The 16646-nt window shown below is 43.6% G+C and overlaps 1 protein-coding gene across 6 annotated transcripts in view; it reads left to right on the forward strand.

Moving 5' to 3' along the window:
• Window positions 1–16646, forward strand: part of LOC139392219 (trafficking protein particle complex subunit 9-like) — a 292725-nt gene that overhangs the window by 14723 nt on the left and 261356 nt on the right. For all 6 annotated transcript variants that reach the window (XM_071140027.1, XM_071140031.1, XM_071140032.1 and 3 more), the window contains 2 exons: window positions 10467–10593; window positions 13841–13986. In XM_071140027.1, the coding sequence (XP_070996128.1) occupies window positions 10467–10593; window positions 13841–13986 (273 nt within the window). The remainder of the gene's footprint in view (window positions 1–10466; window positions 10594–13840; window positions 13987–16646) is intronic.

Consider the following 16646-nt stretch of genomic DNA (forward strand, 5'->3'; position numbering starts at 1 on the left):
AATACTGTAGTACCGTTTCATATGATACTACCAACATTTCAGAATACTGTAGTACCGTTTCATATGATACTACCAACATTTCAGAATACTGTAGTACTGTTTCATATGATACTACCAACATTTCAGAATACTGTAGTACCGTTTCATATGATACTACCAATATTTCAGAATACTGTAGTACTGTTTCATATGATACTACCAATATTTCAGAATACTGTAGTACCGTTTCATATGATACTACCAATATTTCAGAATACTGTAGTACTGTTTCATATGATACTACCAACATTTCAGAATACTGTAGTACCGTTTCATATGATACTACCAACATTTCAGAATACTGTAGTACCGTTTCATATGATACTACCAACATTTCAGAATACTGTAGTATCGTTTCATATGATACTACCAACATTTCAGAATACTGTAGTACCGTTTCATATGATACTACCAACATTTCAGAATACTGTAGTACCGTTTCATATGATACTACCAACATTTCAGAATACTGTAGTACTGTTTCATATAATACTACCAACATGTCCGGCCCTAACGATCTAAAGAACCCGCGGGTACCTGTTATAAATGCTTATAAACTCAGTTGTTTATAAGTTCAGTAAATTTTTTGAAGCAACAGCAACTAGTCTCTTGTATGCACCAGTCCAATAATGTCCCTCCCAGCCCTCACCTGCTTCTCAACGTCCACTACCAGCCCTGATCAGTCTTCTGTTACATTTGATATATTGGAGCAGAGCGAGCAAAGTTGATATGTTGTATATAATTTCATCCCTGGTATAACCAAGAGCACAGGCCAGTCTAAGTATAGGCTTTGCAGGTACGCTGTCATGCAGCAGTACCAGAGAGGGAAGAACAGCTTTGCGACAGGCATGCTTGTCTCGAGCTCAAATAGTAAAAAAAAACAAGACTTCTATAACCGGAGTTAACTTCTTTCTTCCTGCGTGCTTTTCATATCATTTCACAAACCATGTCGCGGGCCGCTTTTAATCTCATCCCGGCCCGCTAATTATTGGTTTGATAACAAACAGCGTTGTTCAGTCATGTTACCTAGCTAGCTAACAACCTGGTACCTTGACAGTAGGTCTAGGCCAATTTGATTAGTACAGGAAGAAAGGTAAAGGGTCTGCTACTCATGAGGTGTGCTTCAAAGGTAGGCTTCATAAATATAGGCTTCATAAAGGTAGGCTTCATATAGATATGCTTCATATAGATAGACTTCATATAGGTAGACTTCATATAGGTAGACTTCATATAGGTAGACTTCATATAGGTAGACTTCATACAGGTATGCTTCATATAGATAGGCTTAATACGGGTAGTCTTCATACGGGTAGTCTTCATACGGGTAGTCTTCATACGGGTAGTCTTCATAAAGGTAGGTGTTAACTCGAAATGACACAACGACAAGGTTCCAGTTTAACAAAGTTTACTATACCGTATGAACACCCTCAAAGGTACCCATTACACTACAGGCCAGGTCCATCAACGACTAGACTTCCTGTGCATGCGCACTCTTGACTGAGTGATAGCCCTGTAATAACATAAATATTGGGATACTTAAAACATGAACTTAACAGTAGGCTTCATAAAGGTAGGCTTCATAAAGGTAGGCTTCATAAAGGTAGGCTTCATAAAGGTAGGCTTCATAAAGGTAGGCTTCATAAAGGTAGGCTTCATAAAGGTAGGCTTCATAAAGACCTAACTATATCAAACATCTCTTTCTTTCTGGTGCTCTCTTACATTCTGTTTGTTGCCTAACGTTTCTAAAGTTGGGAGCAGTGTGTGTTTGGGAGGGAGAGTGGTGTGTGTTTATGAAAGAGAGGGAGACAGAGTGTGTGTGTGTGTGTGTGTGTATTAACTGAAGAGTAGAAGGTTTCATGCCGTGGTTTCCCCTTGATGCAGCAGTGACATGCAGATCATTATGCGTGTCCACTCCTTCCTCTCATTCCTCCAGCCCAATCACAGGTATATGAGCAAATGAGCCATTCTATGCAGTATTCTATTATACAGTGTGAAGTTTAAATTCAATATGTGTTGTGCTGAGAATTTCAGTGAATGTGTGAATATCAGCGCCAGGTTTTTTTTGTTTAGCACGTGTGCATAACGTTTAGAGAACGGGAACAAGCGTTCAGCATGCTAGGCCACTGAATTTCCCCTGTGGTATAACGATACTACTCAGTAATGTGATACTTGGCCCGGTATCGTATAGTCAGTAAAATGTTGGTATCGTGACAAGACTACTTGGAATAACAGATATTACATGGTCATACTCAAACGTTTTTGTCAGTATTAGTTTAAAACCCTTAATGCATTTTCCCTCGATTTCATACTATCTAAAATCACCCCCTGGCTGCAGCCATCCGTCAATGTCCTTTGGGAAAGCCAGCATTGTGCCTGCGGGTGTAATGGTGTGTGATGCTCAACCAAGCCAGTCATCTCATATGGTGGCTGGGCGAAAGTGAGCTTTGACCAGAAATCCTCTGGACTTGGGTACTCATCTGAGAGAGAGGACAGGGTTGGAGTTGATGCCTAACTGACCTCACTATCGAGGCCAATGTAATGCTTTTGGGAAAGTGGGAGGGAGGAGAAGGAGAGAGACGGTGAGGAAGGAGAGAGGAGAAATGTAGAGTGAATGCAGAGAAAGGGAGGGAGACCGAGAGAGAGCGAGCAGAGCGCCAACAGTATGAAATATTCACCACTGGCAGCAGCAGCAGTAGCAGCGAGGGACTGTTGCTACGCTGAGAGAGGCCATGCTCTCATCTACCCAGCACCATGCTCACCGTGTAACCCTGCTGGAATAACAACAGCTCAACTACAGCTCAGTGTCTGTCATACACCCACCGTGTGTGTGTGTGTGTGTGTGTTGGCGTCCTACACACTTAAACGTGCAATTACACCCTGCGATGCCTCGAGACAGAAAGGCAAGGAGTATGATGCTTTTCTAGCTATGCCATTTTGTGTGAGAGGCTGGGCATAAAGTCCCCAAACATATTTCATTGTTATATTAAAGCTATGATCTCACTTGAGTTGAAACCTTGTTCCCCAGACTCCTAACTCCAAGCTTGAGTAACTGTTTTAGCAGCTTAAAACGGCTCTAGTTCTCAGTGACTTTCTGAATGGTGTCTTTGGCAGAAACACTCTGAAATGGGCCTCGCACAAATCTGTCCCCTCTGAACTGAGGTTGCACGCCTTCTTTCCTCGCCCGCCTGTCTCTCTCTCTCCCATCCTCTCTCTCCCTCTGTCCCCCCTCTCCCTTTTTCTCCCTTCTCCCTCACCCCCCTGCTGTTTGTCTGCAGTGTGGTGATGTCACACACGGCGGGGGTTATTGCAGGTCGTCTTCTCCCAGCATGCAGTAGTGGGGCGCGTCCCCCTTGCTATGTTCCCTGCGTATCTGTGGAAGTATTGTAGGACACACAGCAGCATAGCTCAGCATAGCAAAAAGCATAGTGTGACTGTCTAGCCCCAGCAGCAACAGCCTTTTCCTTTAAAGTCACAATCTTGACTTTTTCAGCCCAATGTAAGCTTGCTATTTAGTTTGGTATAAAGCTGACGAATGAGAATGGCAATTACCATTCTCAAATATCCCAGAATGTGCCTTTTAATCCTCAGATGTGGGGCCTCATTTAGCAACTGTGTACATTTCTTTAAAAAAATCTGGCATACATGGAGATTCTAGGATTGCTAGAACGTTGCTGTCGTCCCATTTAATGTCACAGCAGAAGCTCCCAGGGAAAATAAATGATGGGCTTTGAAAGAGCCGGGCCCTTCTAAGGTCTGTCTTGAGGCAGTAGTGCCTTTTCAAGTCCCCATCGGTGACATTAAAAATCATAGCAAATGTTTTATTTAAGATGGACCTTTCGGGGAGAGAGAGTCTAATTAACGTTACCACTGTCACCCTGTCTGGGAGAGGGAAAAAGAGAGAGAAGAGGTAGCGTGTCATCACAGGAGCTTCAGGCCTGCGTGGGAGAGCGAGAGAGGCTGAGCGAGAGAGGCTGAGCGAGAGAGGCTGAGCGAGAGAGGCTGAGCGAGAGAGGCTGAGCGAGAGAGGCTGAGCGAGAGAGGCTGAGCGAGAGAGGCAGAGAGAGAGAGGCAGAGAGAGAGAGGCAGAGAGAGAGAGGCAGAGAGAGAGAGGCAGAGAGAGAGGCAGAGAGAGAGAGGCAGAGAGAGAGAGGCAGAGAGAGAGAGGCAGAGAGAGAGAGGCAGAGAGAGAAAAAAAAGTCGCTCGCTCTCTGCCTCTCACTCTGTTGTCATTATGGGTTGTTGTGTGTAGATGTTTTTTCATGGTTTGGGCTAGGCCTCTTAGTTCTAGCGAAGGGAAATCTTAACACTACAGCATACAATTACATTCTAAACGATTCTGTGCTTTCAACTTTGTGGCAACAGTTTGATCATGACAATGACCCGTGGACAAAGCGAAGTCCGTACAGAAATGGTATGTCGAGATCGGTATGGAAGAACTTGACTGGCCTGCACAGAACCCTGACACTCACTAGACTTTATATACACACTCACTAGACTATATATACACACTCACTAGACTATATACACACTCACTAGACTTTATATACACACTCACTAGACTTTATATGCACACTCACTAGACTTTATATGCACACTCACTAGACTTTATATGCACACTCACTAGACTTTATATGCACACTCACTAGACTTTATATGCACACTCACTAGACTTTATATGCACACTCACTAGACTTTATATGCACACTCACTAGACTATATATGCACACTCACTAGACTTTATATGCACACTCACTAGACTTTATATGCACACTCACTAGACTTTATATGCACACTCACTAGACTTTATATGCACACTCACTAGACTTTATATGCACACTCACTAGACTTTATATGCACACTCACTAGACTTTATATGCACACTCACTAGACTTTATATGCACACTCACTAGACTTTATATGCACACTCACTAGACTATATATGCACACTCACTAGACTTTATATGCACACTCACTAGACTTTATATGCACACTCACTAGACTTTATATGCACACTCACTAGACTATATATACACACTCTCTAGACTTTATATGCACACTCACTAAACTTTATATGCACACTGGCTAGACTATATACAGTGGGGCAAAAAAGTGTTTAGTCTGCCACCAATTGTGCAAGTTCTCCCACTTAAAAAGATGAGAGGCCTGTAATTTTCATCATAGGTACACTTTAACTATGACAGAGAAAATTAGAAAAAAAAATCCAGAAAATCATATTGTAGGATTTTTAATTAATTTGCAAATTATGGTGAAAAATAAGTATTTGGTCAAAAGTTTATCTCAATACTTTGTTATATATCCTTTGTTGGCAATGACAGAGGTCAAACCTTTTCTGTAAGTCTTCACAAGGTTTTCACACACTGTTGCTGGTATTTTGGCCCATTCCTCCATGCAGATCTCCTCTAGAGCAGTGATGTTTTGGGGCTGTTGCTGGGCAACACAGACTTTCAACTCCCTCCAAGATTTTCTATGGGTTGAGATCTGGAGACTGGCTAGGCCACTCCAGGACCTTGAAATGCTTCTTACAAAGCCACTCCTTCGTTGCCCGGGCAGTGTTTTTGGGATCATTGTCATGCTGAAAGACCAAGCCACGTTTCATCTTCAATGCCCTTGCTGATGGAAGGAGGTTTTCACTCAAAATCTCACAATACATGGCCCCATTCATTCTTTCCTTTACACGGATCAGTCGTCCTGGTCCCTTTGCAGAAAAACAGCCCCAAAGCATGATGTTTCCACCCCCATGCTTCACAGTAGGTATGGTGTTCTTCGGATGGAACTCAGCATTCTTTGTCCTCCAAACACGACGAGTTGGCCAAGACCAAAGAGCTGTCAAAGGACACCAGAAACATAATTGTAGACCTGCACCAGGCTGGGAAGACTGAATCTGCAATAGGGGACCTAGTGAATGACCTGCAGAGAACTCGGACCAAAGTAACAAAGCCTACCATCAGTAACACACTACGCCGCCAGGGACTCAAATCCTGCAGTGCCAGACATGTCCCCCTGCTTAAGCCAGTACATGTCCAGGCCCGTCTGAAGTTTGCTAGAGAGCATTTGGATGATCCAGAAGAAGATTGGGAGAATGTCATATGGTCAGATGAAACCAAAATATAACTTTTTGGTAAAAACTCAACTCGTCGTGTTTGGAGGACAAAGAATGCTGAGTTGCAAAGAACACCATACCTAAAAATATAAACGCAACATGTAAAGTGTTGGTCCCATTTTTCCTGACCTGAAATAAAAGATCACAGAAATTTTCCATAAGCAGAAAATAATTATTTCTATCACATTTGCACAAAATTGTTTACATCCCTGTTAGTGAGCATTCATCATTTGCCAAGCTAGTCTATCCACCTGACGGATGTGGCATATCAAGAAGCTGATTAAACAGCATGATCATTACACAGGTGCACCGTGTGCTGGGGACATTAGAAGGCCACTCTAAAATATACAGTTTTGTCACACAACACAATGCCACAGATATCTGAAGTTTTGAGGTAAATTGCAATTGGCATGCTGACTGCAGGAATGTTCAACAGCGCTGTTGCCAGAAAATGTAATGTTCATTTCTCGACCATAAGCTGCCTCCAACTTTGTTTTAGGAAATTTGGCAGTACATCCAACCGGCCTCACACCCGCAGACCACTTGCATCTACGCCAGCCTAGGACACCACATCAGTCTTTTTCAGCTGTGGGATTATTTGAGGAGAGGGAGGACGGGTGCTGAGGAGTATTTCTGTCTCTAATAAAGCACGTTTGTGGGGAAAAGCTCATTCTGATTGGCTGGGCCTGACTTCGCAGGGTGGGCCTATGTCCTCCCAGGCCCATCCATGGCTGCGCCCCTGCTCAGTCATGTGAAATCCATAGATTAGGGCCTAATGAATGTATTTCTATTGACTGATTTCCTTCTATGAACTGTAACTCAGTAACATCTTTTGACACTGTTGCATTTTATATTTTTGTTCAGTGTATGTCTATGAGTCGTACATAACAGTTCCTGGCTACTTTAGTGTGAACTGAAGTAAACATCAACGTTATGAGCTGAACTTGTCGATGAATTGCTTGAAAGCCCCAGGCATTGCCTCCCGAATTCCCTCAATCCTCACAGGCGCATAAGATGGCCACTCACCTACTCCATCTCTGTATACTGAAGTAAGTGCACGTATTTTCCAAGTCTGTTGTCACTTTTTGCTAGTCTCCCACCCACTTGACATTTTCTAGTGCAGTATTCTGGTTTACAGTGGATAAGATTAGGCTAGGATTTTCGCCCACAATATGCGGATGTCATTGCAGTTGACTTCTCCTTGTAAACATTCCTGCCCCCAAAACAATAAATAAATATATATATATTCGTAATTCATTTGATATTCATTAGTTTGTATGCTGGCTGCACTTTCCATCACATTGGCAGGGCAGTACATCATCTACAGTGACAGTTGGCAGAATCTCCCTCTATGTTTTATTGAATGCTACTCGTGTCAGGATGTATTGGAAGTCCCAGTCTCTCTTCCCTCTCTCCCCCTAGAGTCTCAGTCAGTTAAGAGGCCTCACCAAGGATGCTAAAACAGCCCACAGTCATCACCAGGGGTCCTCTACAGTACCACACCATAGGCTGCTGCTCTGGGTGGAAATGTAGGGTATTCTCTTCAAAATGAGCGGATGAACTGAGAAATGAGAGAGAGACATATTGGTGCCTTTCAAAGTTTAAGACTGTTGACCCAGTTATGTAAGAAGGAATGTGGAAGTATGAATGCAGAATTCATGAGTTGAATCAGGTTTTCCTTGGGTTGATTTACGTGGTCTCAGACTAAGTAATATATGAACCTAAGTTTTAAATATTCCTTTATTCACCACTTTAGGCATAATTCAAGATCTGTGTTCAGTTCTCTGTGTTTTTGGTGAAAGACGAAAGGGAAACGATGTGCTGTCGTTACGTCTGTTAAGCAGTCTGTCACTGTGCCCAGTAAATGTCAGGACGTATTGACTCTCCTCGATACCTGTGCACTGCAGCGGTTCATTACTCAACGTGAGTAGTAAAGTAGAGGAGGCAGCGTTTACTTTATTTATAGGCTCTGTGTCTGGCCTCCGCCTAGTCGGAGGGGTTGGTACTGTATGGACTGAAGGTTAGATGGAAAAATGCATATTCCACTGTAGTTATCTGTCTGACTGCATTTATAAACATCTAGTTAGTATGTGGAGGGGCAAATTGTGTGATCGGGCTATTTAATTGATGTGGGCCAATTTAAAATCTGTGAACTCCTGTAATTTAGTTTTTGCTCTCAATTCTTCCTACGCTTATTCATTGAATTGCTTATTTCTCTGCTGACTGACATACTAGTTGATGGCAAACATTTAGAATTTCCTGTCATGTTTACTTGTTTAATCACCTGCTCTCTCAACTCTCCAAGCGAAAGTGAGTCTAATCGATTCCCCACAGGATTTGAACTGGAGTTGAAAAGCAGCTGTATTATGTGTTGTTGGGGGGTCGCAGATAGAACGCAGAGCTGAAAGAAAGACTGTTGGAGAGAGACAGGGAACAGAGAGAGATGGAACAGAGAGAGAGACAGGGAACAGAGAGAGACAGGGAACAGAGAGAGAGAGACAGGGAACAGAGAGAGAGACAGGGAACAGAGAGAGAGACAGGGAACAGAGAGAGAGACAGGGAACAGAGAGAGAGACGGGGAACAGAGAGAGAGACAGGGAACAGAGAGAGAGACAGGGAACAGAGAGCGAGATGGAACAGAGAGAGAGACAGGGAACAGAGAGAGAGAGATGGAACAGAGAGAGAGACAGGGCACAGAGAGAGAGACAGGGCACAGAGAGAGAGACAGGGCACAGAGAGAGAGACAGGGCACAGAGAGAGAGACAGGGCACAGAGAGAGAGACAGGGCACAGAGAGAGATAGGGAACAGAGAGAGACAGGGAACAGAGAGACGGAGGGGGAGTGGAGACGGGGAACAGAGAGAGACGGGGAACAGAGAGAGACGGGGAACAGAGAGAGACGGGGAACAGAGACGGGGAACAGAGAGAGACGGGGAACAGAGAGAGATGCGGAACAGAGAGAGACGGGGAACAGAGACGGAGAGAGAGTGGTAGTCAGAGAGCTGTTTGTGTAATGCTGCAGTGAGCTCTTCAAGGATACTGTTTTACCTTACATCATCCCAAAATGACAATCAATACAGAGTTTTGTTCGTCTGGGTCTGTCCTTCAACTTGCCATGTTTTACTCTTAGACTGCGTTTACTTGGGCTTCCAAATACAATTTACTAAATTGAAATGTATCGACAGACAGACTCCATGCAGGTTTAGGAATCATTTGAAATTGTCCATGACAGGCAGGGAGGCAGACGAGTAGGCAGGGAAGCGGATTGAAAGACTGGTACGTAGACAGGTAGGCAACAATACTCAAATCCTTCCATGTCCTTTTCTTCTTCGTTGGTTTCATAAGCTGCATGCAGCATTTCTCTGCTTGTTAAACCATGATCACTAAAGCCACTTCCCAACACTGCAAACACACAACGCTGAATGTGACTCGACTCCTAATAAACAGAGGGCTTTTAACATCCCTTTAAGACCTTCGTTTGGTCAGCTTTTTACGTGACAGGAATGTGCTTAGTAACAACAGGATGCTCGATACATGTTTATGTAAAGCAAGGCCATGTCAGTGTTTTCAATAATGGCACTATTAACTCTGAGAGATGTTTTATCACGGTGATGTTCTGTTTCCTGTCACTGGAACTGCTCTGCTCTTCAGTCTGTCAGATCAGAACTACAGGAGGACATGTTTGCCTGGTCGCCCTGACTCTGGATCAAAGTACCTTCTGTCTGTGCTGCTCTGTTGCTCAGGATAATACTGTGGGATTTTGTGGCTGTCCAAGCAGGGGTATGTAGTGGGGAACTGAGAAGTAGCCTATCTAGGAGCTTGACTGAAGTGTATATCGCTCTCTCTCTCAGCCCCCATGTGGCGTGAGGCCCAGCCAACAGAGTAACTCATAGAGACATTTTTGTTTGCAACTAAAGCAGCGAGGCTGAGAGTGATGATACAGCACGGCCATAAACATCTTTATTGATCCAGCTATAAAACTCACACTGTAGGATGGGGAGAAGGGACATGGCTGGGCTGGAGTTGTGTTATTTGTGTTATTATGCTCAATTAAATTGGCAGGGCCGTGTAATCTTGCTTAGACTAGGAGCAATAGGTCTAGCGAGAGAGGTTACTTCAATTGGTGAGGGAGAAACTGGCTCTATCAAAAGGGTGCCAAGTAATATGTGCTTTACACCCTATAGTGACACTGTGTGAAAACTCTCTTTGAAGAAATGGTTTTTCCTGGTCACTTCAAATGGTCAGACTGACCATCTGTAATGTGCTCTACGTTTCTAACCCGAATCCCTTCTTTCCCCGGTCCACAGAGAAGAAGGAGGTGACTCAGAGTCTGGAGAACTACACGTCTAAATGTCCTGGAGGAATGGAGGTTCTCACCCTGCCTGATGGACTCAAACTGCCCCCAGTACCGTTGAGCAAACTACCCATCGTCAGGTACGTCAGTCAGTCAATCGGATTTTTAAAGACCTTTTTCAGCAACAGTTGTCAGGTAAGTCAGTCAAAGGTGGTGAGGGGTCTCTGGGTCGTGTTTATTGAGAACGAATGGATGAAAACGCTCTGAAACTGAGAGAAATGGGGAGGTAAAATCTGACCTTGTCCAATAAGAAACGTCTGTTTTCGTGTTCCATTGCAAAACGTTTTGCTACGGTGTGCCCTAATGAACACAACCCTGGTGTATGAACTGTCATTCTGATTTGATGTAATCAATGTACCAATGAGCTCATCATTGTTTCCACACTGTTCTAACATTGAGTAGCTACTACTCTGAGTGGCCTGATTAATCAATAGACAATATTTCTTCCCGCTCAACAAAGTCAGGTCATTCTGACGATGGTGTAATGATTGAAATGTAGCTCTTCTCCTCCCTCCTGGTCAGAACAGAGTTATAGCTGTTTGCGAGCTAAGTGAACATTTTACATGACACTCTGATTTACAGAAGCATCTACTTGTAAATGTATTTATGGTGACATTTGACTTGTTTACGTTTCAGTAAAAGTCAGTCATATAGCAGAAATGACACCACTGTTCAATAGGCCTGGTTTGGCTAGTCTGGGGTTCTGTTGAATAGGTTTGGCTAATCTGGAGGCTCTGTTGAATAGGCTTGTCTGGATGCTCTGTTGAATAGGCTTGGCTAGTCTGGAGGCTCTGTTGAATAGGCTTGGCTAGTCTGGGGTTCTGTTGAATAGGTTTGGCTAATCTGGAGGCTCTGTTGAATAGGCTTGTCTGGAGGCTCTGTTGAATAGGCTTGGCTAGTCTGGAGGCTCTGTTGAATAGGTTTGGCTAGTCTGGAGGCTCTGTTGAATAGGCTTGGCTAGTCTGGAGGCTCTGTTGAATAGGCTTGGCTAGTCTGGAGGCTCTGTTGAATAGGCTTGGCTAGTCTGGAGGCTCTGTTGAATAGGCTTGGCTAGTCTGGAGGCTCTGTTGAATAGGTTTGTCTGGATGCTCTGTTGAATAGGCTTGTCTGGAGACTCTGTTGAATAGGCTTGGCTAGTCTGGGGGCTCTGTTGAATAGGCTTGGCTAGTCTGTGGGCTCTGTTGAATAGGCTTGGCTAGTCTGGAGGCTCTGTTGAATAGGCTAGTCTGGAGACTCTATTGAATAGGCTTGTCTGGAGGCTCTGTTGAATAGGCTAGTCTGGAGACTCTGTTGAATAGGCTTGTCTGGAGACTCTGTTGAATAGGCTTGTCTGGAGACTCTGTTGAATAGGCTAGTCTGGAGACTCTGTTGAATAGGCTAGTCTGGAGACTCTGTTGAATAGGCTAGTCTGGAGACTCTGTTGAATAGGCTAGTCTGGAGACTCTGTTGAATAGGCTAGTCTGGAGACTCTGTTGAATAGGCTAGTCTGGAGACTCTGTTGAATAGGCTAGTCTGGAGACTCTGTTGAATAGGCTTGTCTGGAGGCTCTGTTGAATAGGCTAGTCTGGAGACTATTGAATAGGCTTGTCTGGAGGCTCTGTTGAATAGGCTAGTCTGGAGACTTGAATAGGCTTGTCTGGAGACTCTGTTGAATAATTGTTTTTTCAACTATGTTTAGAGGTCCATGCATTGCTTTTGAAAAGAGTTTAAGATTTCCGTTTTTTGGTCGAAGAAGTTGGTAAATTGAGTTGGCTATTTTTAATTGATGCATTTCAAGTGAATGTATTTTATTTAGCCAAGTTAGTCATTGATAAGTAGTGCTGAGCGATAAACCGAAATGTTGCTTATTTTATGGCTTTTTAAATAACAGATGTCTGTCAAATGATTTGAATACAATTTTGGTCTTTTTTTTCCCCCCCGTGAGTTCAATGCGCACATTACACAGTTTCTCTGGAGATAAATCAGATCTAGCCTGAACTGTGTGATTTAGTAGTGAGTTGTAGTGTTTAACAGGCCAATACTCCACGTAGTTTAGAGCACAACACTTGGTAATTAACTACAGTAACCATAGTGCCTTGCTCATCGTCTAGTCAGGTCTGTGTCATGCGGAGATGTAGAGAACAGTTGTTGCCGCGTGAGGGATCTCTAACTGAAAACACATGATCAAAGTGATTCCTGATTGGTTTTCAGCGGTCATAAAAGCCTTATTTACTTTGACAAAAATCATTATTGAGTAGTTCTTCAGACGGTATAGGCAGCAGCTCTGTAGAGATGAGATGATTTGGAATAAATAATAGTCAAATAAAACAAATGTGATAATATACACAGCAGACAAAACATTTGATGAGTCATGTGAATAAATGATGGTTAATAAGTGATCAGCAGTAATGAGAAGTCACTGGGTTTTTATTCATTGTTTTATTCTGTGTTACAGCATTCAACCCACATAATCAAAATAAAAAAACTGACCTCAACAAGCGCTAATACAATAGTTCTTTAAAGGCAGCCTAGTGTTTAGGTTACAGTAAGTTCACTCAGAATTCTGCCCACTTGTCTTATATAGCCACTTTTTCTCCCTGTTTTCTATCTTCTCCGTATCCATCTACCTCTATTTGTGGGTTGGCAGGGGCCGTTAGTAGAACCAGGAGAGATGGAGGACCGTCTGTACCGTTTGTCTGTGTGTAGATAGATAGATAATGTCTGGCTACTCACAGAGGTGATAAGTGCTGTGTCTACTAGCACCAATTCACACCTTCACAGTGCTTTGCTCATTAAATGGCCTGAGCTTCAACCTCAGGACACAATTCACCAATTCTAGAGGTGTGTGTGTGTGTGTGTGTGTGTGTGTGTGTGTGTGTGTGTGTGTGTGTGTGTGTGTGTGTGTGTGTGTGTGTGTGTGTGTGTGTGTGTGTGTGTGTGTGTGTGTGTGTGTGTGTGTGTGTGTTTGGCTCATGTCACCATGCCAAAATCCATCTTATTTTCTCTCTCAGGACCTTTAATGTTCATGGCTGTGGAGATAAAAATCTTTCTCTCTGCCTCCTTCTCCATCTCCCATCCCCTGACAAACGATCTGACCTTAATGGCCACATGTACTCTTAAATCTCCATCCAGCATGGCCACCCCTCGGAGCCTGGTTCCTCTCTAGGTTTTCTTACTGGGTTCCTGTCTTTCTAGGGAGTTTTTCCTAGCCACTGTGCTCCTGCATCTTCATTGCTTGCTGTTTGGGGTTTTAGGCTGGGTTTCTGTACAGCACTTTTTGACATCAGCTGATGTAAAAAGGGCTTTATAAATACATTTGATTGATTGGTTGGTTCTCCCCTGCTACAGATCAGTGAAGCTGCTGGATCTGCCCGTCAGCCTGCGTCCCCACAAGCAGAAAGGCCTTCTGGAAAACAACATGTCCTCCAAGAGTCCCTTCATCTACTCTCCCATCATCATGCACACCAGAGGAGAGGAGCGCACCAAGAAGATAGGTGGGCACACACACTCACACTCACACTCACACACCCTTCTGAAGTTGCCATGTCAAAGTAAAACAGTTTTAGGCCTACTAATATTTTCATTGTAAAACATCTATAAATAACCGTGATGAAATTAATTCATCCTTTATACACGCTTGGCTAATGCCATAATTAAACCAGGAGCTCGAGCTCCTGAATGTTATAATTTTTGGGGGGATCTGAAAACCCTCCAGTTTTAGCAGACTTTCTCATGATTGTGACGGATGACTTCTCAGGATGAGTTCTACTCTGGCTTCTCACGGAATCCAAGGAGTGTGAACTCTTTCTCTCTCTCTCTCTGATACAGTGCCAAATCAGATGGACTCAACACAATGGCTGTTGTTAGAATTGTTATCGAGTTTTTCAGTATGACTGAAAGCCATTCCATCTTTGTCCGTTCACTGTTTGTTCATTGTAGTCTCCCTTTGAGTGTAGTTGTCCTGTCTTAGTGTGATGCCGTCTGCGCTCAGATACTGTACTTTGAGTGTAGTTGTGTCCTGTCTTAGTGTGATGCCGTCTGCGCTCAGATACTGTACTTTGAGTGTAGTTGTGTCCTGTCTTAGTGTGATGCCGTCTGCACTCAGATACTGTACTTTGAGTGTAGTTGTGTCCTGTCTTAGTGTGATGCCGCCTGCGCTCAGATACTGTACTTTGAGTGTAGTTGTGTCCTGTCTTAGTGTGATGCCGTCTGCGCTCAGATACTGTACTTTGAGTGTAGTTGTGTCCTGTCTTAGTGTGATGCCGTCTGCACTCAGATACTGTACTTTGAGTGTAGTTGTGTCCTGTCTTAGTGTGATGCCGTCTGCGCTCAGATACTGTACTTTGAGTGTAGTTGTGTCCTGTCTTAGTGTGATGCCGTCTGCGCTCAGATACTGTACTTTGAGTGTAGTTGTGTCCTGTCTTAGTGTGATGCCGTCTGCGCTCAGATACTGTACTTTCCTTACAGCTTGTTCTTTCATCACGCAGGCTATATTGAACAGTGAATCATTACACACAGACACACACACACACACACACAGACACACACACACACAGGCATCTGTGTGAATAAAACATCAGGGACACTGAGTTGTAGGATAGCGTCATCACCTCCCACGCCTGATTTATCAGTATAATATCACCGCTTCCAGACTAACAAGATTGACAGTCACGTCTTCACCGGAAAATAAACAAACAAGTCAAGAGGGGAAAAAATAACAACAAATACATTTAAATATCTATTCAATAGATAAAGTGCTTTCCGTGTTATCTATAATTCATTGGTTTAATTTTGTTGTAGTTTCCTGCCTGCCTGCTCCTGTCAGGCTTTCTCTCTCTGTCTCTCTCTGTCTCTCTCTGTCTCTCTCTGTCTCTCTCTCTCTGTCTCTCTCTGTCTCTCTCTGTCTCTCTCTCTCTGTCTCTCTCTGTCTCTCTCTGTCTCTCTCTGTCTCTCTCTGTCTGTCTCTCTCTCTGTCTGTCTCTCTCTCTGTCTATCTAGTAGATATGGGAGTTTTTCAAAATTGGATTTGTTTTCGAATTCTTTGTGGATCTGTGTAATCTGAGGGAAATATGTCTCCCTAATATGATCATACATTGGGCAGGAGGTTAGGAAGTGCAGCTCAGTTTCCACCTCATTTTGTGGGCAGTGAGCACATAGCCTGTCTTCTCTTGAGAGCTATGTCTGCCTACGGCGGCCTTTCTCAATAGCAAGGCTATGCTCACTGAGTCTGTACATAGTCAAGGCTTTCCTTAATTTTGGGTCAGTCACAGTGGTCAGGTATTCTGCCGCTGTGTACTCTCTGTGTAGGGCCAAATAGCATTCTAGTTTGCTCTGTTTTTTTCCAATTTTTTTTCCAATGTGTTAAGTAATTATCTTTTTGTTTTCTCATGATTTGGTTGGGTCTAATTGTGCTGTTGTCCTGGGGCTCTGTAGGGTGTGTTTGTGTTTGTGAACAGAGCCCCAGGACCAGCTTGCTTAGGGGACTCTTCTCCAGGTTCATCTCTCTGTAGGTGATGGCTTTGTTATGGAAGGTTTGTGAATCACTTCCTTTTAGGTGGTTGTAGAATTTAACAGCTCTTTTCTGGATTTTGATAATTAGTGGGTATCGGCCTAATTCTGCTCTGCATGCATTATTTGGTGTTCTACGTTGTACACGGAGGATATTTTTGCAGAATTCTGCGTGCAGAGTCTCAATTTGGTGTTTGTCCCATTTTGTGAAGTCTTGGTTGGTGAGCGGACCCCAGACCTCACAACCATAAAGGGCAATGGGCTCTATGACTGATTCAAGTATTTTTAGCCAAATCCTAATTGGTATGTTGAAATTTATGTTTCTTTTGATGGCATAGAATGCCCTTCTTGCCTTGTCTCTCAGATCGTTCACAGCTTTGTGGAAGTTACCTGTGGCGCTGATGTTTAGGCCAAGGTATGTATAGTTTTTTTGTGTGCTCTAGGGCAACAGTGTCTAGATGGAATTTATATTTGTGGTCCTGGTGACTGGACCTTTTTTGGAACACCATTATTTTGTTTTTACTGAGATTTACTGTCAGGGCCAGGTCTGTCAGGGCCCAGGTCTGTCAGGGCCCAGGTCTGTCAGGGCCCAGGTCTGTCAGGGCCCAGGTCTGACAGAATCTGTGCATAAGATCTAGGTGCTGCT

This window comes from Oncorhynchus clarkii, chromosome 32, assembly GCF_045791955.1.
Source record: "Oncorhynchus clarkii lewisi isolate Uvic-CL-2024 chromosome 32, UVic_Ocla_1.0, whole genome shotgun sequence".
NCBI lineage: Eukaryota > Metazoa > Chordata > Actinopteri > Salmoniformes > Salmonidae > Oncorhynchus > Oncorhynchus clarkii.